Source organism: Mus musculus, chromosome 16 (genome assembly GCF_000001635.26).
Source record: "Mus musculus strain C57BL/6J chromosome 16, GRCm38.p6 C57BL/6J".
In the NCBI taxonomy this organism is placed as follows: domain Eukaryota; kingdom Metazoa; phylum Chordata; class Mammalia; order Rodentia; family Muridae; genus Mus; species Mus musculus.
The window spans coordinates 35,940,022-35,965,452 of NC_000082.6; the positions used below are offsets into that span (position 1 = coordinate 35,940,022).

Here is a 25,431-nt window from a genome sequence, read left to right on the forward strand (position 1 = left end):
AGTGACTCCTGGATGGGCATGGCCAGCTGTGCTCTCGTGTTGTACAGTGTTTTTCTACTGCAAAGACATTACAGATCATCCCAGAGACTATTGTAAGTGTTAGTCATGAGTCTAACATTTCATAATTTTAGTTTTTAGGCTACTAGGTTAAAATCATGAGAAAGTGCGATTTCCCAGAGCTTCAGATTTTTATCCAGACATCCTTAGGTCAGAGTTGTTTATCACAGATTCAGAACACAGCCCGTGCAGGTTCAAGCAGTTTCCTCAGTCTTCACACGCCCGGTGGGACGCACCACTGTTGAGAAGGCTGCTCCTTAGGTGGTTTGCCTGGTCTCAGCACTTTGTTACCATTTTCTAAGTGTACCAACACCTTCAAGACCTCACTTCTGTAAAGCGTTTCCTATTCCAGCCCCTCCAGCCCCCCCCCCCCCCACTCCAACTAAAATTCCCTGAAGGTAAACAGTATTAATGCTATAATCACATGGTCATCCTCACCATTGACATGAAAAACTCTAAACAGCAGAATTTTCTTTCAGGTCTCCTATGGTTTATTTCTTCTTCTTCTTCTTCTTCTTCTTCTTCTTCTTCTTCTTCTTCTTCTTCTTCTTCTCCTTCTCCTTCTCCTTCTCCTCCTCCTCCTCCTCCTCCTCCTCCTCCTCCTCCTCCTCCTCCTTCTTCTTTTTTTCCCAAACAGGGTCTTTTTTTTTCTGTGTAGTCCTGGCTGTCATAGAACTTGTAGACCAGGCTGGCCTCAAACTCAGCTGTCTCTGTCTCCCAGCAATGGGATCAAAAGCGTCAGCCTCCTATGTTGTATTCCTAGAAGATCCCCCTTGGCTTTAGTCATTGGTGGCACAAGCCTTTAAAACTAGTATCCAGGTGTCTTCATCTCCATAGCACGTTCCAGACCAGGCAAGAGTAACTTGATGTGACCTTATCTCAAAAACAGTAACCAAAACCCAAGTTGCCTCCGCTTTGGCCAGCTCTTATTGCGTTCTTTCTATCTGTTCCCAGAAACAGGCCACCATCTCCTCGATCTACAGACTACACTTGGAAACACAAACAAATATAAATATCTGAAGACCCACGTGGGACCTGAAGAATGGCCTATTACATGGTAAACCCAGAAATATAAATACTTTTCATCATGAAAAATCCAATTATTACATGAAGGGTTCTCCCCACAACATTAAGAAAGCTGGGGCCTTCAGTTACACCTAGCACCCTCATATGATTTTATACTCTCAGTAGTTACTGCCCTGGTAGAGGTCCTAAGTTTGTTTCCTAGCACTCATGTGGTGGCTCACAATCTTGCCTATAACCTCAGTTCCAGGGGATCTAATTTCCTCTTCTAGTCTTTGTTGACTCTTCTATGCATGTGGTATACACAACTCACGTAGGCTCATACACACACACACACACACACACACACAAACACACACACACAAAGTTTTCTTCTGGGGCCTGAGAGATGACTTAGTGGTTAAGAGCATTAGCTGCTCTTCCAGAGAACCCAGGTTCAATTCCCAGTCCTCACATGAAGATTCTGCTTCCGGGGATCCAGCGCCCTCTTGTGGCCTCCACAGCAAGCATGTGATACGCAAACATGCATGCAGGCAAAACACCCACACGTATAAACTTAAATTACAATTTTAAAAGTTTTTTTCCGAGTTAGAAATGGAAAACTCGAGTATAGTAATATAGTTGAGTATGGGGGCATCCAGTACTCAAGAAGTTAAGGCAGAAAAATCACAACAGGTTCCAGGCTAGCCTGAGTTATGGAGTAAAACCCTATCTCAAATTTCAAAACATAAAAAATTAATAAATAGGGCTGGAGAGATGGCTCAGTGGTTAAGTGCACCGACTGCTCATCCAGAGGTCGTGAGTTCAAATCCCAGCAACTACATGGTGGCTCACAACCATCTGTAATGGGATCTGATGCCCTCTTCTGGTGTGTCTGAAGACAATTACAGTGTACTCATATAAATAAAATAAATCTTAAAAATTAATAAATAATATACTGATATAATTAGCAGAATGAACAAGGTGATGGAAGGCCTTTTTAAAAAAAATATCATCTCCAGGACTAGGACTGTGCACAGATGATAAAGGGCTTACCTACCATGCATACAGCCCTGGGTTCAATTTCCAGTAATGCATAAATTCGGCTTGGTAGTATGTAGTAAGTTTGAGGCTAGCCTAGGCTACGTAAGACCCAGTCTCATGCCACCATATGGTGTGGATTTTCTTTAGTCTTTCAGCAGCTGTCTCTCAGGACAGGGTCAGGAAGTGGGCATGGGGAAAGGCTCCTTTAAGTCGATCTGAAAACTCCCACTTTCTGTTTGTCATGAAATAGGCAACTGGCAGTGAGTGGGTCCTTACAGATGTGGGAGATGCATCTGGAGAGGCTCACAGCCTCATGTGTTCTATTCTGGCCAGAGAAATTCCACACGACTTGAACCCATCTGAGAGCGTTGGTCTGAGACTCACTACGGTTGAGGCCTTTGAGCCTTTTCAGGTGTTAGCCTCCAGCCCTTTCTCTTATTCTGACTTAGAAGTGCATCAGCTAAGCATGGCAGCAGACATAACCTCAGCACTAGGGAGACTGGGGAAAGAGGACTGCTAGGAGTTCAAGGCCAGCCTGGGCTCTAGAGTGACTTCAAAGCCAGCCTGGGCTCTATAGTGAGTTCAAGGCCAGTCTTGGCTCTATAGTGAGTTCAAAGCCAGCTTGGCCTCCATAGTGAGTTCAAAGCCAGCCTGGCCTCCATAGTGAGTTCAAGGCCAGCCCTGGGCTCTATAGTGAGTTCAAAGCCAGCCTGGGCTCTATAGTGAGTTCAAAGCCAGCCTGGGCTCTATAGTGCGTTTGAGGCTAGCCTGGTCTACAGTGTGAAACAAACGAAGTGTATTGACCTCTTTAAGAGGCACAGATAGGCTCAGTATTTGCTGCAGCTTTTAGCGTTTTCAGTGTTTTGGGTACACAGATTAAAAAAACGATAGGACAAGCCTGGCAGCGGTGGTGGCACACGCCTTTAATCCCAGCACTCAGGAGGCAGAGGCAGGCAGATGGCTGAGTTCGAGGACAGCCTGGTCTATCGAGTGAGTTTCAGGGCTACACAGGGAATCCTGTCTTGGGGAAAACAAAAACCAAACAACAATGGAAAAAAAAAACACGACGAAAATATCAACAAACCGAATAATGAATCTAAACAACAAACTAAAAAATTTCCTTCCCCAAACCCTAAACCTGAGAACCTATGCTATTCCTGCTTAGCGGGCGGCGTGTGTGCAATTGGTCATCTCTGCTTTTTGCAGCTTCAGGCTTTTAAAGCAGCTGTTTCATTTCTTCACAGGATACATGGGCGGCAGCTCCCGCCGAAAGACCAGGTATGATCGCCTCTCTCTCCCTCTCATTTAAGAAAGCCTTTGCTGAGCTCTTTCCTCAGCGCAGAAGAGGGCACTCAGAAGGAGACTATCCCCCCCTCAGGGGTTCAGGTGTGTGACTGCAGACGCTGTGGAGATGTGGGCATGTGCTTTGGAAGGGGAATTGCTTCCGAGGCTTGTGGCAGCTGAAGACATGTTCTCTTGGGCCCCCCCCCCACTATCCTTTCCCTTGTTGGCAGAGACTCTTTTCTCTATTTGTTTGAGAATGGTCTAGCTTTGTGGAGGTGGCTGGCCTGGAACTCAGATCGGCCTGCTTCTGCCTCTGAGCACTAAGACTAAAGGTGCATATCAGCATGCCAGCCCTGTGACACACTTCTGACCCATTCCACGACAGCCAAAATGAGCAGAAAGACTGACCAAGAGCTGAGAGAGTAAACCTGCCTAGTTTCTAGGGGTGAGCCATTTGCCATCAGTGTGAAGGCCAATTGAGACCGACTGCTAAGTTGTGGCTTCTTTTGAGTAAGAGAGGTCGTCAGAAGTCTTTCTTGGCAGCTCAGGTTAGAAACAGAGTAAACTACTACACTTAATCTGCTGTCCTACTTTTTTTTTTTAATTGTATGAGTACACTGTTGCTGTCTTCAGACACATCAGAAGAGGGCACTGGATCCTATTACAGGTGGTTGTGAGCTACCATGTGGTTGCTGGGAATTGAACTCAGGACCTCTGGAAGAACAGTCAGTGCTCTTAAACACTGAGCCATCTCTCCAGCCCGTTGTCCTACATTTTAACGTCTCTGAAATAAGGCTCCAGTTTTCTGACATTCATCTTCCTTTCTTAGAGGCAAAGGCTATATTGGTATCTCATCAAAGAATAAAGAGAAAGAGCCAGGCGGTAGTGGCACACGCCTTTAATCCCAGCACTTGGGAGGCAGAGGCAGGCGGATTTCTGAGTTCAAGGCCAGCCTGGTCTACAAAGTGAGTTCCAAGACAGCCAGGGCTACACAGAGAAACCCTGTCTCGAAAAAAAACAAAAAACCAACCAACCAAACAAACAAACAAACAAAAGAATAATTTTATTCTTTGCAATGTTTTCCATTTGTCTGTAGTGTTGTCTATAATCTGCCTTTTGTGTGTATCTGATGTCTGTCTGTCCTTGTTGTCTGTCCCTAACAGCATTTATAAATAAACAGCTGTTTATTTAACAGCACAGAAAAGACAGTATGGTAAAGGAATTAAGAATTCTTTTTTTTTTTTTTTTAATTTTAGAAGGAAAGAAGTTACTTTACTGACCCCAGGTGACCCACAAACAGATGTTCTCAACATATATCCATGTGTTGCTTCTCACATTTATTGTTAATTTGTTTTTTATTTTGTTATTGTTATTTTGTTTTGTATTTATTTATTTATTTTTGTAATTTATTTGTTATTTATTTTGTTTAAGGTTCCTTTCAACCTGTTGGCTGCTTTCAGCAAATGCTTATCACAACACACACAGGCACACACATTATTCTGGGTCAGGGACTTGGAAGAATTGTAGTTTAAGATTAAAGCTGTGTATTTAGGGACTGGAGAGATGAGATGGCTCAGTGGTTAAGAGTACTGACTGCTCTTCCAGAGGCCCTGAGTTCAATTCCCAGCAACCACATGGTGGCTCTCAACCATCTGTAATGGGATCCAATGCTCTCTTCTAGTGTGTCTGAAGAGGGTGACAGCGTACGCACATACATAAAGCCATGCATTTAGTTTATGTTTTAAAAACTGACTGCAAAGCATATAAGGTTGGTTACACTGTTTTCTTAAAGGCGAGTTTAGCAGACTGGATATATATACAGCAGGGAAACAGATTGAGTACAGATATTTAAGTGATTTCTAGGTATATTATTACCTTGGTTGCAAGGTCGACAAAAGTTCAGTTTCTGAAGGTAAGAAGAATTTTCTTTTCCTTCCTTCCTTCCTTCCTTCCTTCCTTCCTTCCTTCCTTCCTTCCTTCCTTCCTTCCTTCCTTTTTGCTTTTTAACACAGGGTTTCTCTGTATAGCTCTGGCTGCTGTGGAACTCACTCTGTAGACCAGGATGTCCTCAAACTCAGAGATTCACCTGCCTCTGTCTCCCAAGAGCTGGGATTAAAGGCGTGTGCCACCACCTGCCCAGTAAGAGGGATTTGCAGAAAAAGATACTGACACTCTACAGGCTGGGTTATCCAGAACCTGGATGTATATGCTGGGTGGGTATGGTGGTAGGCCAAAGTTTAAAGGCTCAAGGAAGGAAGATTCTAATTCAAGAACTACATAGCAAGGCCTTGTATTATCACTACCATCAACTTCCCCTGCCCCTGAACTGAAGTGCCTGAAAGCCTGCCATTGTGTTACAGATGCCCCATATAGGCCATAAGTGGCATTGCTCAGCCTTGGATGGGGTTGTCCTGAGAACCATGACTTCTGCTGAGGTGAACTTTAGTACCAAATAGCTATAGAGGCTGTGAACTAACTTGATTTCCCATGTATATACAAATTAAGAAGGATGTGAACAACACATCTTGCAGTCTTAAAAATGCAGTAAGTGATATTTATTTATTTATTTATTTTATGTATGAGTACAATGTAGCTGTACAGATGGTTGTGATCTTTCATGTGGTTGTTGGGGATTAAATTTTGAGGAGCTCTGCTTGCTCCAGTCAACCCCACTCACTCAGTCCCTGCTTGTTCTGGCCCAAAGATTCATTTATTATTATACATAAGTACACTGTAGCTGACTTCTGACACACCAGAAGAAGGCATCAGATCTCATTACCGATAGTAGTGAACCACCATGTGGTTGCTGGGATTTGAACTCAGGACCTTCAGAAGAGCAGTCGGTGCTCTTACCCGCTGAGCCATCTTGCTAGCCCAGTGATTTTTTTTTTTTTTTTAAAGACAGGATCTCACCATGTAGTTCTAGTTCTTCTGGCTGTTCTGGAACTGGCTCTGTAGACCAAGCTGACCTTGAACTCACAGGGATCTGCCTGCCTCTGCCTCCCCAGGGCTGGGGATAAGGAAGGGTATGCATAGCATAATTCTTTTAGCTACTGTGCTGTAATTCTGTGTTGATTTCGACTGTGAGGACCAGAGTAAGTGCCATGAGCCAGAGGTTGCCGGTCTCCTCCCCCTAGCTGCTCCTATGTTACCCATCTCCTCTCAATAAGGAACAGCTTTGACTAGTGACCCGTGGAAGCTGGATGCATATCTCAGCTCTTGTAATGATGACTGCTCTAAGGCTCTGGCCCTGAGTTACACGATGTGCTCTGCCCTCTAAGAGATAGATGAGCTTCATTTGCTAACCAGCACACATAGTATCCTTGTTTGTTTGTTGTTTGTGTTTTCCTGTCTTAGTTTCTCACGTTCTCTCCTTAACTTCAACCCCTGGTGTTTTCTAGAATCAACTCTTAAAGTACTTATACTCAAAAGTCTCTTCTCAAGATTTGCTTCTAAGCAAACTTAAACTAAGACATTAAGAAAAGCAGAGGGCTGGAGAGATGGCTCAGTGGTTAAGAGCCAGGACTGCTCTTGCGAAAGTCCTGAGTTCAGATCCCAGCCACCACATGGTGGATCACTACCATCTGTAACAAGATCTGATGCCCTCTTCTGGGGTGCCTGAAGATACCTACAGTGTACTTACATATACTAAATAAATAAATCTTTAAAGAAAAAAAAAAAAGAAAAGCAGAGACGTTATGACTACAGCTTCCCTTTATTCCCAACTCACAATTACATCATCTTCGTGTGTGTGTGTGTGTGTGTGTGTGTGTGTATGTGTTTTACAAACATTGAAGACATTCTTGCTTTCTCATTTAGGGACTGCTAACAAAATGCCGTATACAAGGCTGAGCCCTTTTCAAGTGGCTTTGCATCTAAAACCCTTATATATCTTTGGCTTGATTCCAAATGTGTGTGTTTGGGGGGTGGGGGTGGGGGGTGGAGGGCAAAGCAGTGTTGGTAAGGCAGGTCGTGAAGTTCATCTCTCTTTCCAAGTGAGAAACTCAGCCTCTTAGTGTGGAAAGGAACCATGTCCTTTTCAAAGGAACTGGTGTTCATTTCTTTCTTCTTTTGTCTTTTCTCCTTTACCAGCCAACAATTCTCTTGAAGAACATTATAGATGGCAAATTCCCATTAAACACAATGTCTTCGAAATTTTAAAGAGCAATGAGAGTCAGCTATGTGAAGTCCTCCAAAATAAGTTTGGATGCATCTCTACCCTGAGCTGTCCAACTCTAGCAGGGAGCAGCTCTCCTGCTCAGAGAGTCTTCAGAAGGACCCTGATCCCTGGGATAGAGTTATCTGTCTGGAAGGATGACCTTACCAGACACGTTGTTGATGCTGTGGTGAACGCAGCCAATGAAAACCTTTTGCATGGAAGTGGCCTGGCCGGAAGCTTGGTGAAAACTGGTGGCTTTGAAATCCAAGAAGAGAGCAAAAGAATCATTGCCAACGTTGGTAAAATCTCAGTTGGTGGAATCGCTATCACCGGTGCGGGGAGACTTCCTTGCCATTTGATTATCCATGCGGTTGGACCTCGGTGGACAGTTACGAACAGCCAGACAGCTATCGAATTACTGAAATTTGCCATTAGGAACATTCTAGATTATGTCACCAAATATGATCTACGCATTAAGACAGTAGCAATTCCAGCCCTGAGCTCTGGAATTTTCCAGTTCCCTCTGGATTTGTGTACAAGCATAATTTTAGAAACTATCCGGCTTTATTTCCAAGACAAGCAAATGTTCGGTAATTTGAGAGAGATTCATCTGGTGAGCAATGAGGACCCCACTGTTGCGTCCTTTAAATCCGCCTCAGAAAGCATCCTAGGGAGGGACCTGAGCTCTTGGGGGGGTCCAGAAACTGACCCTGCTTCCACCATGACTCTTCGCATCGGCCGGGGCCTGACTCTCCAGATTGTCCAAGGCTGTATTGAAATGCAAACAGTAAGTTTTTGTTTTTATTCCCTGGCAGAGGGGAGTCCTGGAATTAATGGTTAATCACTAAGATGCTTAAAGTGGAAGGCTGTAAGATGTATCTTTTGGGGATTAGAGTGTGTGACTGTCAGGGCCAGGCCATCTGGATTAGAGACTAGCTTCATTATCCTAACTCAAAGGCTTTCTTTCTTTCCGTCTTCAGTCCTTCCTTTAAAACACGTAGCAGCACTTAAACATCTGAAAGCAGAGTCATTATCCAAGAGATGGCTACAGTTGTGTGTGGCACACGGTCATGTGGGAGTTATAATGATTAGGTTCTGATTCTTAGGAACCAGAAGCGATTAGAATACTCTTTAATCCCAAAGAACTTAAGCTTTCTCTTATTTCTTTATTTTTGTTTGTTTGTTTGTTTATTTTTGTTGTTGTTTTTTGTTTTTGTTTTTTTGTTTTTGTTTTTGTTTTTTTTTTGAGACAGGGTTTCTCTGTATAGCTCTGGCTGTCCTGGAACTCACTCTGTAGACCAGGCTGGCCTCGAACTCAGAAATCCGCCTGCCTCTTGTTTGTTTATTTTTGAAACAATGTTTGCTTTCTACCACGTCATCCAAGACTCATGATCCTCCTGCCTCAGCCTCAAACACTAGATTTTTATTTTTTTTGAGGCAAGGTCTCTATAGAGCTTTGGCTATCCTGGAACTTGGTATGTAGATCAGACTGGTCTTGAACTCACAGAGATCCACCTGCCTCTGCCTCCAAGGTGGGATTAAAGGCTACTATGCCTCGGCTAAGCACTGAAATTAATTAATTAATTAAGTAAGTAAGTAAGTGTGTATGTAGGTGTGTGTATGTATGTGTGTATGAGTGTGTATGTGTATCAATATGTGTGCTGATAGGTGTATATTTGTGGGTCTATGCATGCTTGGAGGTGGGGGTAGGGTTCGCACACATGTGCACACATGTGGAGAGGTTAACTTTGGTTGTCTTCCTAAAGTACTGTCTACCCTTCTATTTTTGAGACAGAGTTTCTCATTGGTCTGGAAGTTGTCAGGCGGGCTGTGCCTTACTGGCTAGCTAGCCCCAGGGAACTTGTCTTGGCTGGGATCGTGAGTGCTTGTCACCACATCTGGGTTTTTTCACACGGTCTCTGGCAAGTACTTTACTGACTGAGTTACTTATCTCTCTAGTTCTAGCCTATTTTTAATCTTTAAAAAAAAACTTTTATTTGGCAATCTCACTGGGGAAACAAGTCACTCGGCATTGCTGAAGCAAACTATCAATAACAGTAAACAAAAAATAGTACTTAGGAATACAGCAGGGCATGGTGGCCTGTCCCTGTAATCACAGTAATTTGAGGTGGAAGCCCAAGGATCAGGGACACAGAGGTAGCAAAAAGTAACGGTGACAGGGCAGAGAAGAAAGCCCTACTGATGGTGCCCCTCTAGAAGCACCCCTGGGCTGGCTGGCTTGGTGGCAGAATGCTTGCTTAGCATGGGTTTGATTGCCTGCCCTGGGAGAAGCAGGCTGATCTTAGGTTGGGGGAGTTGTGAACTAGCAGGAGGAAGGCTATCAGGGAGGCTTGAGTGACTTGGTCAGAGAGACAGACAGGAAATGATCAGCCTGGCTGGACACACTGAAGTTTAAAGTTATTATTATCTTTTTAAAGATTTACTTATTTATGTATATGAATACACTGTAGCTGTCTTCAAACATACCCGAAGAGGGCATGAGATCCCATTACAGATGGTTGGGAGCCACCATGTGGTTACTGGGAATTGAACTCAGGACCTCTAGAAGGGCAGTCAGTGCTCTTAGCCCCTGAGCCATCTCTCCAGTCCCCACAATCAAATTATAATTAACTGTCAGGGAGAGTAGCGCTTACAGCCTATGAGATATCAGAGCGAAGGCTGAGGAGACTCCATGAAGTGAACGATCTGAGGAGTCGTTAGTGTGGCATTTAACATTTAAGCAGAAATGTTATTTTTTAAAAAGATTTATTTATGGGCTGGTGAGATGGCTCAGCGGGTAAGAATACCCGACTGCTCTTCTGAAGGTCCCGAGTTCAAATCCCAGCAACCACATGGTGGCTCACAACCATCTGTAAGGAGATCTGACTCCCTCTTCTGGAGTGTCTGACGACAACTACAGTGTACTTACATATAATAATAAATAAATAAATCTTAAAAAAATAAAAAAGACTATTAATAATAATATATTATTATATTAAGATTTATTTATTATTATATGTAAGTACACTGTAGCTGACTTCAGACGCACCAGAAGAGGGAGTCAGATCTCCTTACAGATGGTTGTGAGCCACCATGTGGTTGCTGGGATTTGAACTCGGGACCTTCAGAAGAGCAGTCGGGTGCTCTTACCCACTGAGCCATCTCGCCAGCACCAAGCAGAAACATTATTAAATAGCATCCTTTTACCAGATTTTTTATCATCTTCATTTATTGTTAGCAGCATCAGGAACCTTACATCTTCTGAAGGGTGCCAGTGCCCCCCAATGGCAAATTCAGATTGCTTTTTCAGGGCAAAACCATTAATGTCCATGATAAAAGGAGTACTTTGGCAAATGCCTAGAGCCCAACACCCCAGAGGCAGAGGCAGAGGCAGAAGACTTGATCTAAATTTGAGGCCAGCCTGATCTACAAGCTGCAAGCCAGCCAAGATGACACAGTGATACCCTGTCACAAAACAAAGTCCACAGAAGTACCTAAGTTTCCTTTGATGGATGATAAGAATTTTGGTACTTGTTTTGTTAGGGTTTTTATTGCTATGAAGAGACACCATGACCAAGACAACTCTTATAAAGGCAAACACTTAATTGGGGCTGGCTTTCAGTTTCAGAGGTTCAGTCTGTCCATTATCATGATGACAGGAAGCATGACAGCATGCAGGCAGACATGAGACTGAAAGAGCCTAAAGTTCTACATCTTTATCCAAGCCAAGAGAAGACTGTCTTCCAGGCAGCTAAGAGGAGGCTCTCAAAGCTCAGCCCCACAGTGACACCCTTCCCTCAACCAGGCCACAGCTCCTAACAGGCCACTCCCTATGGGACAAGCATATTCAAACCGCCAGAGTACTGAAGCTCTAAGGGCGCAGCTCACTTTAGCACTGATCTCAGAGTTCAGAGACAAAGTAGTAAGAAATGCAGTTGATGTCTATGTGTACGCTGTTTCTGTAGATCTGTGGTTCTCAGCCTTCCTAAAGCTGTGGCCCTTTAACACAGTTCCTCATCTTAAGGTGACCCCTGACTGTAAAATTACTTTTGTTGCTACTTCATAACTGTAATTTACTGTTACTGTTATACTGTTATGAATCACAATGTAAATATCTGCCTGAGGCGACCGCTGTGAAAGGGTCATTTGACACCTCCAAAGGGGTCATGACCTACAGGTTGAGAACGGCTGCTGAAGATGAACTGGTTAAGTGGCTGCCTATAGAATAGTTGGGTAAGTGTGTTTGGTGACCCATACAGAAAGAAAGCTCTGTTTCACTAAAGTCCTTTTGGCCTTGTTTATACTTTCTTTAACCTTGGACATGAGAACATAAAGACAGGAGATGTCTTCTGTTCCTAAAGTTCCTAAGACACTTTTTCTTTGTTACCAAGCAGCCTACACAGAAACAACAAGAAGTGACAGAGATAAGGCAGAGAATAAAATCCGTATGGATGTGTCTTGAAAATAACCATGGGACACAGGGCAGTTGTGGCACACGCCTTTAATCCCACTTGGGAGGCAGAGGCAGGCGGATTTCTGAGTTCGAAGCCAGCCTGGTCTACAAAGTGAGTTCCAGGACAGCCAGGGCTATACAGAGAAACCCTGTCTGGAAATACCAAAAAAAAAAAAAGAACCCTGGGCTTACTGGCCTAGGGATTTGGCTCAGGGGTAGAATGTTTCCTTAGCATGTGCATGGTCCTGAGTTCAGTCCTTAGCACTGGGGAAACAACATAATAGCTGGATGAGTAGACTGTGTATGCTGGTAATTTTAGCTCTGAAGAGATGAGTATAGCTCAAGGTTATTCTGGAGCCATTGTGTCCCAGTTTTTGTTTTGTTTTGTTTAAAAAAAAAAAAAAAGAAGGCACACATTCAGGTAAAAAGATAGAAGGGCTAGAGGATACGGTTCAATGGGTAGAGTATTTCTTGCTTAACAGCATGAAGCCTTGGGTTTAGTCCCTAGAGCCCATAAATCTGTAATCCTAACACACGGCAGGTAGAAACAAGAGGATCAGAAATTTAAGTTCCTCTTCAGCTATCTGGGACATCTGAGGTCATCCAGGCTACAGGAGACACCATCGCAAAACCACAACAAACAAGTTATGACGGTGCCTGCCTTTCAGTCCAGCGCTGAGGAGATGGAAACAGATGGATCTCTGTGGACTTGAGGTCTGCCTGGTCTCTATAGTGAGTAACAGGCCAGCCATGGTTACATGGTGAGATATTGCACCCCCCCCCCCAAAAAAAAAAAAAAAAACAAAGGAAAGAACCAACCAACCAAAGAGGCTAGGGAGAAGGCTCAGCTGTTAAGGGTGTGACTGTTCTATTGGAGGACCTGAGTTCTGTCTCCACCCAGTAAATCGGGCAGCTCCCAACTCTTTGAGTCCAGCTTCAGAGACTGACGCCCTCTCTGGGATTTTGCAGGCACTACACTCATGTATACAAACCCACACAGAGATATACACATCTATTGAAAATAAAATCTTTTTTTTTTAATTTAATTTTAGTAGTTTATGGGTATGAGTGTCTTGTCTGCATGTGTGTTGGCCACCAAATGCATGCCTGGTGACTGCAGAGCTGAGAAGAGGGCTTCAGATCCTCTGGAAGTAGAGTTATAAGCTTTTATGTGCTAGCTGGGAGGTGAACCCTGGTCCCCCGCAAGAACAACAATTGCTCTTAACCACTGAGCCAACTCTCCAGCCTGAAAATAGAGTCTTTCAAACAAAAGGAGTTAGACGGAATGACCAGAATCTTGAAATATATTAAGTATAATTCAACAAAAGGTAAGAGTAATGATAATATTTTTTATATATGTACATCATTTCAAAATAGGGTGAACAACCTCATAGCAATGAAATGTATATGTCTCTATTACAAAACCAATTTTTGGATCTGGAATTTTCAAAAAGTATTTTTCTAAACTTTTATGGATGTACAAATTAGTTATTTTAGAAGGAGGGATTTAACAATGAATCCTGTGTTTTCTTCCCTTTTCAGACAGATGTAATTGTTAATTCTGGATACATGCAGGATTTTAAATCAGGACGAGTGGCACAGTCGATTCTTAGACAAGCAGGGGTTGAAATGGAAAAGGAACTTGACAAGGTTAACCTGTCCACAGATTATCAAGAGGTGTGGGTCACAAAAGGATTTAAATTGTCCTGTCAGTATGTCTTCCATGTGGCATGGCATTCCCAAATCAACAAATACCAGGTAAGTTAAAAATAACCCTAAATTTGTACCCTTGCACGATCCAAGCATTTTGATAAGTTTCCATTGTTTGATTATGTTTATCAAAAATCGTTAGATGGTGTCTTAGTTAGGGTTTCTATTGCTGTTAAGAGACAACTCTTACAATGGCAACTCTTATAAAGGACAACATTTAGTTGGGGCTGGCTTGAAGGTTCAGAGCTTCAGTCCATTATCATCAAGGCAGGAGCATGGCAGCACCCAGGCAGGCATGAGGCTGGAAGCGCAGAAAGTTCTATATTTTGATCCAAAGGCAGACAGGAGAAGAGTGTCTTGCAAGCAGCTAAGAGGGGGATCTCATTGCCTGTCCCCACAGTGACACACTTCCTGCAACAAGGCCACGCCTACTCCAACAAGGCACACCTCCTAATAGGGTCAGTCCCTATTATCAGGACCAAATATATTCAAACCACCACAGATGTGTTTCCTTTTTGGAAACACGCCTATGACTGGCTGAGAGGCTGAGTAAGTATGGTTACCCCCAAGTTCTCTTAACTTGGATTTGAAAGGTCTAAGTGAGTACCCTGCACGTGGGCACTGAAACCCAGAACCCTTCAGTCTGTTTGCAGTCTTGCTCTATAATACACAATGGTCTGCTTTATCCTTCTATAATGAGGCAGGGGATTCAGCTTCTCCGTATTTCCTTTCACAGGTTAAATTCCAGTAGGAGTTGGAGTCAAAGCTACTACAGTTTCTTCTGACTCCCATAAAACATGAAAATTAGTGAGTAGAGGGAGTCCACACAGATGTAGAGAAATGCTTATTCCTAGTGTGCCTTCTCTCTCTCTCTCCATATGTATGGAGAACCCCAAAAGACCACCAAGGAGCTGTCTCTGATGTAATAGCATAGAGTCTCTTTATTTGAAGCAAGTGATGGGGTGAAGGATGGGGTTCCAGTCTGGCAAGCATATAACAGAACGGCTGTAAGCCAACAGATGGGCGCTCTGATGCAAGACGGTATATAATCACAAACTGGTTTGAAAGTACATCTGAAACAATCAGACTAATCTTTGATTAACTGTTGCTAGGAAGTAGCTAGGGAGTAACTCTGGCCAAGACAAGCCCTGAGGTCCTTCCTAGTACATGGGTGAAGCTTGAGTTCTGCTACAGGTCAAGTTCTCAGGCTTATTTTCTTTAAGGTGGAGACCGGTCCCAAGATGGAGTAGGTTTGGCCTCTCAATAGTGTCTCTCTCTACATAGTCCTTGCTATCTGGAACTTACTATGGAGACCAGGCTGGCCTTGAACTCACAGAGATTGACCTGTCTCTGCTTCGAGTGTTGGGATTAAAGGTATATGCCACCACTCTTAGTTATTTTCTTTTGTTATGGAAATGAGGTCACAATGTATAGCCCAGGCTAGCCTGAAACTCTGTAGTCCAGGCTAACCTAAAACTCATGACAGTCCTCCTGTGTGGGCCTCCTGAGGGCCAGAATTATAAGCTCTTACACTAGTATCATTTTTTAATCTTTTTTGCCTTGTGTATCTTTTCTTTTTTTCTTCACCTGTGCCATGTCTTGTCCTCTCTTAGTTCTGTAATCCTAGATTGGATCTCCAATTATTCTCTATGCTTCATCTTTCCAAGGTTTTCCCACAGACAATCTCCCTGTCTATATAGCAATTCAATGCAATATTGAAAAGTTGATGGAAAATTAGCCTGGCATGCGGCCTACTTTTTTAAAATTCCTGTTGTATAGGTCAGTTGGCTGTGCCCCACATTGAGTGCCAGCTGTGGTATGCGTTTTGGGGTCCAGCTGTGGTTCTGTGTCCTCTGCCTTCTCCCTCTCAGGGCATTTATGGGTGGAATTTTGCAGGATTCCAGTACAATTGGGAATGAGTGGAGGGGGGGGAGCACTCTGATGGTCTTAGTGTTATATAGCTCTTTTAGCCAAAGGCCTTCTCTGTCCATCTTCAATGAAACAGCTCTCTTAGACAATCCTGACTTGTATACATACCTTTATTTAGGGTAGGCTTGTACACGTACATTTTATTCAGAGTGAACCAGGGCTATATATGGATTTTGGAGAGTAAGAAAGGAGTTTATAGAAAAGTGAAAGTAATTGGCTGGGGTTTAAAGTTCGGTGAATGCCTTCTTTGCATGGAGAGGCAGTCCAGAAATCTCAGGTGGCTGGCTGGGTTCTTATCTGGAAAAGAGGAAGTTGAACTTGTAGGTCTGTCAAGGACTACTTGACCTCCCTCAGGTAGAGGGCGTGGAATTCGGGTCCCGAGAGAAGGTCAGGGAAGGGGAAGCCCTGTTGGTAAGGGGAGCCCCCCATTTTGTCCCCAGCTCAGAAAAGCTATCCCACTAAGGCAGACTTCCTCACATAATCCCAGACCCTGTGAGGCAGAGGCAGGCAGAGCTCTCAGACATTGAGGCCACCTACTCTATATAGTGAGTTTTAGACCAGCCAGAGCTGTGTAGTGAGACCTGATCTTAAAAAAATGAAAAAGAAAAAAGTTGATGGAAGTCTGAGTCTTCCTAGCTCTCGGCACTTCTCTGGGAGAAGCTACCCAGTGGATCGTCATAATATTAAAGGGATACTGTTCTCTTCTTTTAGTCTCCATCTCTCTCACTGAACTGTCTCTTTGTTGACCTGGGAGCGGCAGGTGAGTGGCACACTGATGCTTGTCTGACTCCCTGAGCTAGGGAGATGATCGAGGGTATATAACTGGAAGAGATCACAGTGCTCAAATGCCGTGGGTGGAATTCACTTGCCTCAGTTTCTTAACCCTTATGCTTCCCACTATCTGGTTTATAGCTATCGTAGGTTTCTGTGGCGTGGGGCCTTAGCAGCCCTCTAAGGATGCATGGACACACCCATGTTGTGTGCATACTGGCACTGTATAGCTCAGGCTAGTCTGAACCTCCGTAGTCCATGCTATCCTAAAACTAAATAACCAGGCTGGCATGGTAAAATCTGAGTAGAACTGAAGGGTAAGTGAAGTCTTATTTTTGTCTTAAAGGTTGATCTGGAACTTGTATTTGTCTTACAGATATTGAAAGATGCAATGAAGTCCTGTCTAGAAAAATGCCTTAAACCAGATATAAATTCCATTTCCTTTCCTGCTCTCGGGACAGGATTGATGGATTTGAAGAAGAGTACAGCAGCTCAGATAATGTTTGAGGAAGTTTTTGCATTTGCTAAAGAGCACAAGGAAAAAACGCTAACTGTAAAGATTGTGATCTTTCCAGTAGATGTGGAGACGTACAAGGTGAGTTAGTGTCTTGGGAAAGTCTTAACAGCTTGCTCATTCATTACCTACCAATGACCAATTAGTGTCTCTGTTCTAACACACTAGGTAAGGATCCCACAATGTGGTGGGATTCTAACATTTCATTTCTGCAGATCACACACCCTTGGCCTAATCGCAAAGGTCATCATCTAAGCCATGTTCATGTTTGCTTTTCTTATTTCCTTGTTGGCATTTATTCTCTCTATTCTTTAAAGGTAAGCAACCTATTTTTGATATGGGTTGATTCTTTCTACCCTGCTGCCTCCTCTTCCTCCTCCTCTTCCTCCTCCTCCTCCTTCTCCTCCTCCAAGATATTTCTTGATTTTTTTTCCTGGATAGAACTGGGTATCTAATAATTTGCTAAAAACATTAAACTCAAGAGAACGAAGACCAAAGTGTGGACACTTTGTCCCTTCTTAGAATAGGAAACAAAACACCCATGGAAGGAGTTACAGAGACAAAATTTGGAAGTGTGACGAAAGGATGGACCATCTAGTGATTGCCATATCCAGAGATCCATCCCATGATCAGCTTCCAAACGCTGACACCATTGCATACACTAGCAAGATTTTGCTGAAAGGACCCTGATATAGCTGTATCTTGTGAGACTATGCCAGGGCCTAGCAAACACAGAAGTGGATGCTCACGGTCAGCTATTGAATGGACCACAGGGCCCCCAATGGAGGAACTAGAGAAAGCACCCAAGGAACTAAAGGGAACTGCAACCCTATAGGTGGAACAACAATATGAACTAAGCAGTACCCCGGAGCTCTTGTCTCTAGCTGCATATGTATCAAAAGATGGCCTAGTCGGCCATCACTGCAAAGAGAGGCCCATTGGACTTGCAAACTTTATATGCCCCAGTACAGGGGAACACCAGGGCCAAAAAGGGGGAGTGGGTGGGTAGGGGAGTGGGGGTGGGTGGGTATGGGGGACTTTTGGTATAGCATTGGAAATGTAAATGAGCTAAATACCTAATAAAAAATGGAAAAAAAAAACTGGGTATCTATAAAAGGCAATAGAAGGTCATTTAACAAACATTTCTTTCATATTAACTTAAGCCAGGTGTTTTTGTCTCAGAGAAAGAAACCAGTCTCCAGAACCCACTGTTGGCATGTCTCATGAGAATCGGGTGTTCCACACTGGTGGACAGAACTGGAAAGACACTGCCAAGTCTTGTCCTTGGCTCCACCAAAGCCCTCTAGGCTCTTTGCTGACCATCTGCTTATTGTCTACTCCTTTCATAAACGTTATTGCTAGTGGCTAAGTTACAGTTTCTGTCACTTTTCATTCGAAAGCTTTGCCTAAGTATTTCTAACCCTGCAACATCTCCTGCATTCTGAAATGACATAACCAGAGAACTGACTTTTATCCATTGTATATGGCTTCTCTTACTGTTTGCTTAACAGTGGATAATGTTATCTCATTTCCAAATTCTTGAGTGGGGACGACCAGGAACAACCTATTATAATCTCTCCAGGTAACTAAATATAGTAAGACCAAGGGATTTTATTTGCTCTGGAAATAGAAGCTACAAGCATAGTTTATAAAGGAAATGTTCTATAGATTAAGAAACTTCATTGTTGAGTTGGGTGTGTTGGTGTGCACCTTTAATTCCACTTTTTTGGAAGCGGAGGCAAGGTGGATCTGAGGAGGGTGGAGCACGACTTTAATACTAGTAGTACTCTGGAGGCAGGGGCAGGTGGATCTCTGAGTTTGTGGCCAGCCTGGATAACAGAGAAAGTTCTAGGACAGCTAGCGCTACACAGAGAAACCCCGACTCCAAAACCCAACACACACACACACACACACCACGAAGATCTCTGAGTTCGAGGCTATAATGAGTTCCAGTTCATCCAGGGCTAGATAGCAAGATAGTAAAAACCTGTCTAAACATATACACACTTACTCTCTCATTCTCCTCTCTCCTTCCCCCTCTCTCTCTTCATTTTTGAAGTGTAGATAGATATAAAGCAAAATCTAGTCTTCTAGTCTTTATCTTATTAGTACTATGATTTGTCAGTAAAGTAATTACTGCCTTTTTTTTTTTTTTTTTTTTTTTTTGGGTTTTTGAGACAGGGTTTCTCTGTGTAGCCCTGGCTGTCCTGGAACTCACTCTGTAGACCAGGCTGGCCTTGAACTCAGAAATCCGCCTGCCTCTGCATCCCGAGTGCTGGGATTAAAGGCATGTGTCACCACGCCCGGTTTATTACTGCCTATTTTATCAACTTTGAATAAGAACAATAATGGATAAAGTGTTTCCAAACTCCTAAGAGATTTGGATTCTTTCAAGTCAACTCTGTCTTAAAGGGTATGCCTAGAAATACTCAGTCTTTTTTCTGTAAGTTGTCTGTAACATTAATTACCATATAGAACAGATAGTGAATGCTCACTGAATCAGCTCCAGTTTTAAGTAGTTTACAATAATGAACCCATATAAAACAGTTTGGTGTGTTGATAACATGTAGAAGTGATCTATATTTTTATTTTAGCTTTAATTTGGTATCTACATTAATATCTGAATGAATGAAAGCTTGTATTTTGTCTCAATTCTACCAGGTCTTTGTTTTGTTTGTTTGTTTGTTTTTCATTTTTACCTGTACTAATTTCTCAGGTGTTCTAAGTCAGTGGTTCTCAACCTTCCTAATGCTGCAACCCTCTAATACAGTTCCTCATGCTGTGGTGACCCCCAATCATAAAAATATTTTCCTTGCTACTTCATAACTTTGCTACTGTCATGAATTGCAATGTAAGTATCCGATATTCAGGCTACCTGATGTGGGACCCACAGGCTGAGAACCTGCTGCACACATTCTCTTGGCTTGTCTAAGGCTGCCTTAGGGCTTGTAGCAGTGGGAATGGAGTCTACTAGGACAGTGGTATGATGTATTCAGGTAGAGATTTTTATTACCGCGGTTGCCCACTCTTCTATGACTCTCTTGCTTTGCTTATTCTAGATTTTTTATGCTGAAATGACAAAAAGGTCCAACGAGCTGAATCTCAGCGGTAATAGTGGTGAGTAAGAAATGAAGAGTTTTATAGGCATAGCGGGACACATGAGTGGAGGCAGGATAATCAGGAATTCCAGGTCAGACTCACATAAAAGCAAGTTTGAGGCCATCCTGAGCTACATGAGATTCTTTTATAAAGAAGAGGTGGGGTACCTGGGTCCTTATATTCTCATTACCAATTCTGAGTCAGGAACTCTGGCCTAGTCAAGCAGGTCTTTTTAAACTTTTTAAAGAGTTAAAAACTAGTTGCTCTCACAGGTTTGGGATTGCTGGGATAGGTGGGTTCAAACAGTCTTGGATGCTGTATACCTGTGAGGCTAGTTCTGTCTCACTCTTTGGGGTGGAATGTTTAATGGCTCTGCAGACTGGAAGTACAGAAGGGGTGACTCTCGAGAGTTTTGGGATGCTGCTTCTTAGGAGCCTATATTTATTGTCTGTCGAGTGGTGATAATAACAGTAGGTGATTGTGGACCAGTAAGATGGCTAATCTGGTCAAAGCACCTGCTGCCAAGCCTCATGACCAAAGTCCAGCTCCCAGAACCCATACAGAAAAGGAGAAAAGTGATTCTCATGGAGTATGTACTCACACACACACACACACACACACACACACACACACACACACACACAGAGTTTAAATAAATAATAGACAATATTTTTGATCATTTCCAATTATTGAAAGATGTTTTGTAAATTAAAATTACAAAGCATCAAACCAGTTCCAGGAGGCAAATAAAGAGAAGATAGAGCCAGGCATGGTGGCACACGCCTTTAATCCCAGCACTCGGGAGGCAGAGGCAGGCGGATTTCTGAGTTCAAGACCAGCCTGGTCTACAGAGTAAGTTCCAGGACAGCCAGGGCTATACAGAGAAACCCTGTCTCAAAAAACCAAAAAAAAAAAAAAAAAAAAGAGAGAGAGAAGATAGACAAACTCCTCAGGTAGACTAGAGGAGGGAAGGAATTCTTCAGACTGGGAGGGATCAAGAAAGGCTTCATGGACATGTTTTGAAGCTGAGCTTTGGGATGTATAGATTTCCATCAGCCATCAATGGTGGTAGGGCAGTCCTTGACATGAATAAAACCCACAAGAGCAAACAAATAAAGTGCGTGTTTATTTCATGGAATAGAGAGGAGCAAGGCAGGGGTGGAGTTTTAGGCTAGGCTAATGCAAAAAGGGAATATGAAAGTTCTGTATGTCCTTAACCCGAAGCACAGCGACAAGGATCATGACTTATTCAGTAGTCCTTAAAAATATCTGTCAGCCGGGCGTGGTGGTGCACACCTTTAATCCTAGCACTGGGGTGGGGGTGGGGGTCAGAGGTGGTGGATTTCTGAGTTCGAGGCCAGCCTGGTCTACAGAGTGAGTTCCAGTACAGCCAGGGATATACAGAGAAACCTGTCTTGAAAACCAAAAAAAAAAAAGTCAAGAAATTAGAATTTATTTTATTATTATTTTTTTTTTAGATTTATTTCATGTATGTGAGTACACTGTTGCTGTCTTCAGACACACCAGAAGAGGGCATCAGATCTTATTAAGGATGGTTGTGAGCCACCATATGGTTGCTGGGATTTGAACTCATGACCTTTGGAAGAGCAGTCAGTGCTCTTACCCGCTGAGCCATCTCTTCAGCCCCCTAGAATTTATTTTTATTAAGAAATTAGGAATATAATTAGCATTGATAATGTTTGAGAAGGATTATCTTAGGTTATCAAGGGAAGGTTATACTAATCAGGGATGAAGAGAAGCGCATCTTCATTAGACATATTTATATAATAAGTAGTTAATTGAATGCATTTTCGTTCTTAGAACAGTTACCCTTGGTGATTTGAACAATTTAGTGATCTGAAATAATTCTTCTCTCCTAAAAATGATGGCTCAAGGAAGTATCACTATATTGTTTTCGTGTCCTTCCAGAAAGCAATGTAAATGCCCCAATAACCACTGAAAACAGGAAAAGCTATGCCACCAGTTAGAATTCCCTTCTCACCATAGTTGTCCTTTTGTTTTTTAAAGGATTTATTTATTTAATGTATGTGAGTACACTGTTGATCCCTTCAGACACACCAGAAGAGCTCATTGCATCCCATTGCAGATGCTTGTGAGCCACCATATGGTTTCTGGGAATTGAACTCAGGACCTCTGGAAGAGCAGTCAGTACTCTTACCCGATGAGCCAGCTCTCCAGCCCTGTTGTTGTCCTAAACACTGGCTTTTTTTGCTTTTATTTCTACTCAGCTCCCTGTTTCCTCTCTTCAAGGTTGTTTGTTTGTTTGTTTGTTTGTTTTGGGGGGGGGTTCGAGACAGGGTTTCTCTGTGTAGCCTTGGCTGTCCTGGAACTCACTTTGTAGATCAGGCTGGCTAGAACTCAGAAATCCGCCTGCCTCTGCCTCCCGAGTGCTGGGATTAAAGGCATGTGCCACCACGCCCAGCCCAAGTGACTCCATTTGTAAGATGGACTAAATAGTTCCTGTCTCATAGGATTGTGAGGCTTAAATAGAATTGTAAAGCTCTTGGAACAATGTTTGGAATAGTTCTCAACTTGTTTTTTCTCTGTGACTCAGTCAAGTAAAGGTAATTTCTTTTCATCAGTACAATAGCATTCCATTATTGAAGGGCATCCAGTTATTTCCATTGGGCAGTTCCAATGTGAACCTTCAAGATGGCTCGGTGGGTAAAGGTTCTTGCTACCAAGTCTAAACACCTGAGTTTGATCTTCTAACTCTCCGGACACACACACACACACACACACACACACACACACACACACAACGAACCTTGCAAAACTTCCAAATTTCTGCCTGGTGGGTGGGTGATAGTCTATTTCTCTGATTGCAGTCAACATAAACATTTTTTTCACATAGATGCAAGCCATAAAGTTTGCTTTTCTGTGAAACGTTTTGCGTAACTGGCTACAGGTTTGCTACTTTAAAAAAAATGAATATTTTAATTAATTCTTTGAGAATTCCATACAATGAATCCTAATTCTCTCCCTAGCTCTTTCTAGATATCCCTCTATTTTATGTATTTATTTATTTTGAGACAGGCTCTCCTATTGCCAAGGTTAGCCTCAAAAATCTGCCTCTCAAATATGGCAATTATAAGCACATGCTACCACTCCCAACTTCGATTTGTTGTTGTTGTTTTTGTTTTTGTTTTGGTTTTGTTTTGTTTTGTTTTGTTTTTTTTTTTTTTTTTTTGGTTTTTCGAGACAGGGTTTCTCTGTAGCCCTGGCTGTCCTGGAACTCACTCTGGCTGGCCTCGAACTCAGAAATCCGCCTGCCTCTGCCTCTGCCTCCCAAATGCTGGGATTAAAGGCGTGTGCCACCACACTCTTTTTTGTTTTTTAAAATAAATTTTATTCCTTGAATTATGTTGCTTTAGGTGTTTGATTTTAAATCTGGTAGGTGCAAGAGGGTAAGGAATATGTCACTTTAGCAGGTAAGAATAGGTAAACTCACCTATTTATGAATGGCAAATCACACACACATCAGAGGATAGATAGGATAAAGCATTGCCTTCTAAGCTAATTGGTATGTTTTTTTAAGGAGGCCATAAGCTAAGCATGTAGATTCTCTTTATATCTGGTGTAGCATTACAGGTAGATGGGTCTTAGCTGCTGTGGCTGACAATGGTGATGATATCCTTGGGGTGTATAGTGGCTGTGATGTTCTGTGTTTCTTAAGTACTCAACTACCCTCCATATCTGTTTTTTTTTTTTTTAAAGATTTATTTATTATTATATGTAAGTACACTGTAGCTGTCTTCAGACACTCCAGAAGAGGGAGTCAGATCTCCTTACGGATGGTTGTGAGCCACCATGTGGTTGCTGGGATTTGAACTCTGGACCTTCGGAAGAGCAGTCGGGTGCTCTTACCCACTGAGCCATCTCACCAGCCCCCATATCTGTTTTTTGATAGGTGCTTTAGCCCTGCAGTGGTCCAGTGGGGAGCAAAGAAGAGGCGGCCTTGAAGCTGGATCTCCTGCCATCAATCTCATGGGTGTAAAAGTGGGAGAGATGTGTGAGGCCCAGGAATGGATTGAAAGGTTGCTGGTCTCCCTGGACCACCACATCATTGAGAATAATCATATTCTCTATCTTGGGAAAAAAGAGCACGACGTGCTGTCTGAGCTCCAGACCAGCACAAGAGTCTCCATTTCAGAGACTGTCAGTCCAAGAACGGCCACTTTGGAGATTAAAGGTCCCCAGGCTGACCTCATTGACGCAGTTATGAGGATTGAATGTATGCTGTGTGACGTTCAGGAAGAAGTGGCAGGAAAAAGGGAGAAAAATCTTTGGAGCTTGTCAGGTGAGTGACTGCATGTTAAGTTAAAAGCCCTTGCTAGGAATTGTGCGACACCACACCCTTTATCCTCCTGGCACCTGTAAGGTAAATCTGTGTGAGTTCCAGGCCAGCCAGGGCTACATATATGGTGAGACTGTCTCAAAATAAATAAATTGAATGAGGAAAAAAGTTTCTTAAATTTGAAGTAAATGTCCTTCGAACTAAGGGATGAGGGAGGTGTTAGTATGGGTTAGTATTGGTATTGGTATAGATTAGTGTAGGTATGGACAGTAAATTTGTTAAGTCAGGTCAAACCAATAATATTCCAGAGTGCTCTCTGTGAATAGAGAAGATGGAACGGAAACAGAAAGGAGCGAAATGGTGAACCCCAATCTCCCAAAGCCAGGTGCAATCCCAACACAGGGCAGATAGAGGCAGGAGGATCAGGAGTTTAAGTCTACCCTAGCCTCAAAGTAAGTTGGAGACTAACCTGCCCTACATACTATCCCATCTTCAAACAAAGCAGTCAGTTCTCCCAAGTGTTCCTTCTGGTCGCATATATTTGGGTCTTTGTGGATAACAGACTGAGTGAAGAAAATAAACCGTTCTGGCTCAGACTTAGGCTATTTGCTTTTCATGATTGGGGGTGTAAATGTTTTTGTTTATTCCCTGAGACTTTCATACATGTAGACAATGCATTCATATTCACCCCCATTCTTCTGTCCCAGTTCCTCTTAGACCTCCCTGTTGGGATGACCCACTAATATTGTATTTACTGTGTGCGTTCTCAATTGTTAATTGTTGGGCCAGGCTGCACCAGGCTAGCGGGATATGTAAATGCTTGTCACATCCTCACCTGCTCAAAAAGAAAGGCAAGTTGCTGTGGGGAAGGTCATGTATCTCCCAGTGCCAACTGGTTGAGTTTGTAATAAAGACCTGAGGGCTGAGGCTTGGGCAGAAAGACAGCAGGAAAGAGACATTGAGTGGCAAGTGGAGAGAATCAATGGCAGGTAATTTGGGTTACGTTTAGATGGGCTAGCTAAGGAATAGCCCCAGCAGACAGGCCAACAGCTTTAAACTGTATAGATGTCTATGCGTCTTTATTATTATTC

General features: G+C 43.0%; 1 protein-coding gene across 5 annotated transcripts in view; it reads left to right on the forward strand.

Annotated features, from left to right (window-relative positions):
* Parp9 (poly (ADP-ribose) polymerase family, member 9) overlaps positions 1-25,431 on the forward strand; it is a 34,152-nt gene that overhangs the window by 1,552 nt on the left and 7,169 nt on the right. For 2 of the 5 annotated variants that reach the window (NM_030253.3, XM_030249337.1), the window contains exons 2-8: positions 1,012-1,114; positions 3,348-3,381; positions 7,480-8,333; positions 13,542-13,757; positions 16,786-17,004; positions 19,983-20,040; positions 23,954-24,343. In NM_030253.3, coding sequence (NP_084529.1) covers positions 1,100-1,114; positions 3,348-3,381; positions 7,480-8,333; positions 13,542-13,757; positions 16,786-17,004; positions 19,983-20,040; positions 23,954-24,343 — 1,786 coding nt within the window. In that variant the 5' untranslated portion in view covers positions 1,012-1,099. Of the gene's footprint in view, positions 1-1,011; positions 1,115-3,347; positions 3,490-5,747; positions 5,932-7,479; positions 8,334-13,541; positions 13,758-16,785; positions 17,005-19,982; positions 20,041-23,953; positions 24,344-25,431 lie in introns of all 5 variants that reach the window. The other 3 variants (XM_006522755.2, XM_030249336.1, XM_030249338.1) reach the window with 2 other exon arrangements.